Raw genomic sequence first — 1,995 nt, forward strand, 5'->3', positions numbered from 1 at the left:
TATATATATATATATATATATATATATATATATATATATATATATGTGTGTGTGTGTATTAATTGGCAAAAAAGTATAATTTTGTATATTTACAAAATATTGGAGATATTATTTGACAATTATATTTATATTAATTGTCGATAAAATAATCAAAATTTAATCAAAATCATTACTATAGTTTCTTTTTATTTAATAATATTAAGATATATTAAGATAATTTAATATTAAGATAATTTAAGCAAACAATTTTTTACCTATGTCTGTAGATTTTACTGTAAAGAAATGTTCAATCTGCCACGTTAGGTCCGAAAATTTCATTGTCCATTGAAATATCACATAGCTTTTCTCTGTATCTACAGATGAATGTACATATACTAATATACCTCCATTTTCCTGAGTATATTGCTCAGAGCTTGCATATTTCTGTATTTCTAAACTATGTAGAATTTTAGATCTAAAGATATTCTTTGCATTGTAATCAGAAAGTGCTAAAAAGAAATACAGCTTTTACTGATGAATAATATTTATATGAACATTGTAATAATCTTATCGTGATTACTATATGATTACTTACTAGACATAAGAAGAGAAAAGTTTGTCATATTTGTAATTTTCTGAAACCAAGGGGATATTTCCAATATGCAATAATGATATTTATTTTTATTAAAATAAGACATTATCTTCTTGATTTTAAAATCATCATTTAAATGCTAAAAAAAAAAATTGAGATAAATAAAAAAAATAGTTGCTCATAGAATTATGTATTTTATAGGCTGCGTTCGGAAACCTGGATAGTCCCCGTGAATCACCTTATCTTTGTTTAACATTGGGTGAACAACAAAAATAAAACGATACACAAATAATGTTTCCGAATGCATCCCTTCTCGAATGTATACCTTCAAAATCACTGTTAATTCAATATCAAAGGAGATTGTTTTTGTTATTACTTCAGCTGTATATATATAAATATCATCACGTAACAATTTTCTATCGACATTTTCGAATGTTATTCCTGTGACTTTAGCTGTAATTTCACATAATTTAGCTTTGTACTTGGTAGATGAGGATTCTGACAGTTCATGTTCATCAGGAAACAGCGTGCTATAATCATTCATAAATCGTAGTTTATCCATAGATCAAAATAAAAAAATTTACGCATTTATATTTATAACGTAATTACGTGTTGAAATCGATTGATTCTTTACGTCCATTTTCTTCTTGATTCTTCAACCTGTTTTCCAAATAAGTAACCTTTTCCAGGAGTTGTTTTTTCAGAGCACGCAATTGTATTATTTCTTCATCATCCATTTTAAATAAATGAAGATTAAGAAAGTTTGCTTCCTCAACTAGACAAAAATACACTTAGTCGATGCGTTTTTGCATTAAAATAAAAAATTTACGAGAAAAGTGTCACTATCCCGCGAAATATTAAACGATTATTGAGGCTAGAAAATCTGTCACAATCACGAAATACTGCGATGCAAGAATGCACTGCGGTTACAAATTCGCTATTTTAAAACAAATTCTCTGCTCTAAAACACAAATTCACGACTTTGAAATAAATTTACTGTTTTTAAAACATAAAAATATAAGAAAATAATTTGTGTTTTCAACGTAGCAAATTTATTTAAAGCAATGAATTTGTTTATAAAATAGTGAATTTGTTTGAAAAGTCATGAATTTGTGTTTTACAGCAGAGAATTTAGAGCTGTTCTTTTGAGCTAAAATTTTTGCACGATTCATCTTTCTTCCTTTTCGCTCCATATTGAAGAGAAAAAAAGAAAAGATAAATCATTTAAGAGATGATGAGAGCAAGAAATTTAGCTAAGGGTAAAATTATACGGTCCGGAATAGGATTGCGGAATACAGATCAGCGCAATTCCGCACTTTTTCATCACGCAAGTTTTGTTGCACATGATGCGTCAAAGATGTATCCAGCATGAATTTAAAAACTTCATGTTAATAATTTGTTTATTAAAATGAAATATAATTTTC

At 27.1% G+C, this 1,995-nt stretch overlaps 1 protein-coding gene across 1 annotated transcript; it reads right to left on the reverse strand.

Annotated features, from left to right (window-relative positions):
• Positions 1-234: 234 nt before the first annotated feature.
• On the reverse strand, positions 235-1,308 carry LOC105623812. Its single transcript, XM_012205189.1, has 4 exons — positions 1,181-1,308; positions 897-1,101; positions 575-710; positions 235-488 (listed from the first exon to the last, which is right to left on the reverse strand). The coding sequence occupies exons 1-4, from the start codon at positions 1,306-1,308 to the stop codon at positions 235-237; spliced, it is 723 nt and encodes a 240-aa protein (XP_012060579.1).
• Between the last annotated feature and the right edge of the window lie 687 nt (positions 1,309-1,995).

This window comes from Atta cephalotes (genome assembly GCF_000143395.1).
Source record: "Atta cephalotes unplaced genomic scaffold scaffold00064, whole genome shotgun sequence".
Taxonomy (NCBI): Eukaryota; Metazoa; Arthropoda; class Insecta; order Hymenoptera; family Formicidae; genus Atta; species Atta cephalotes.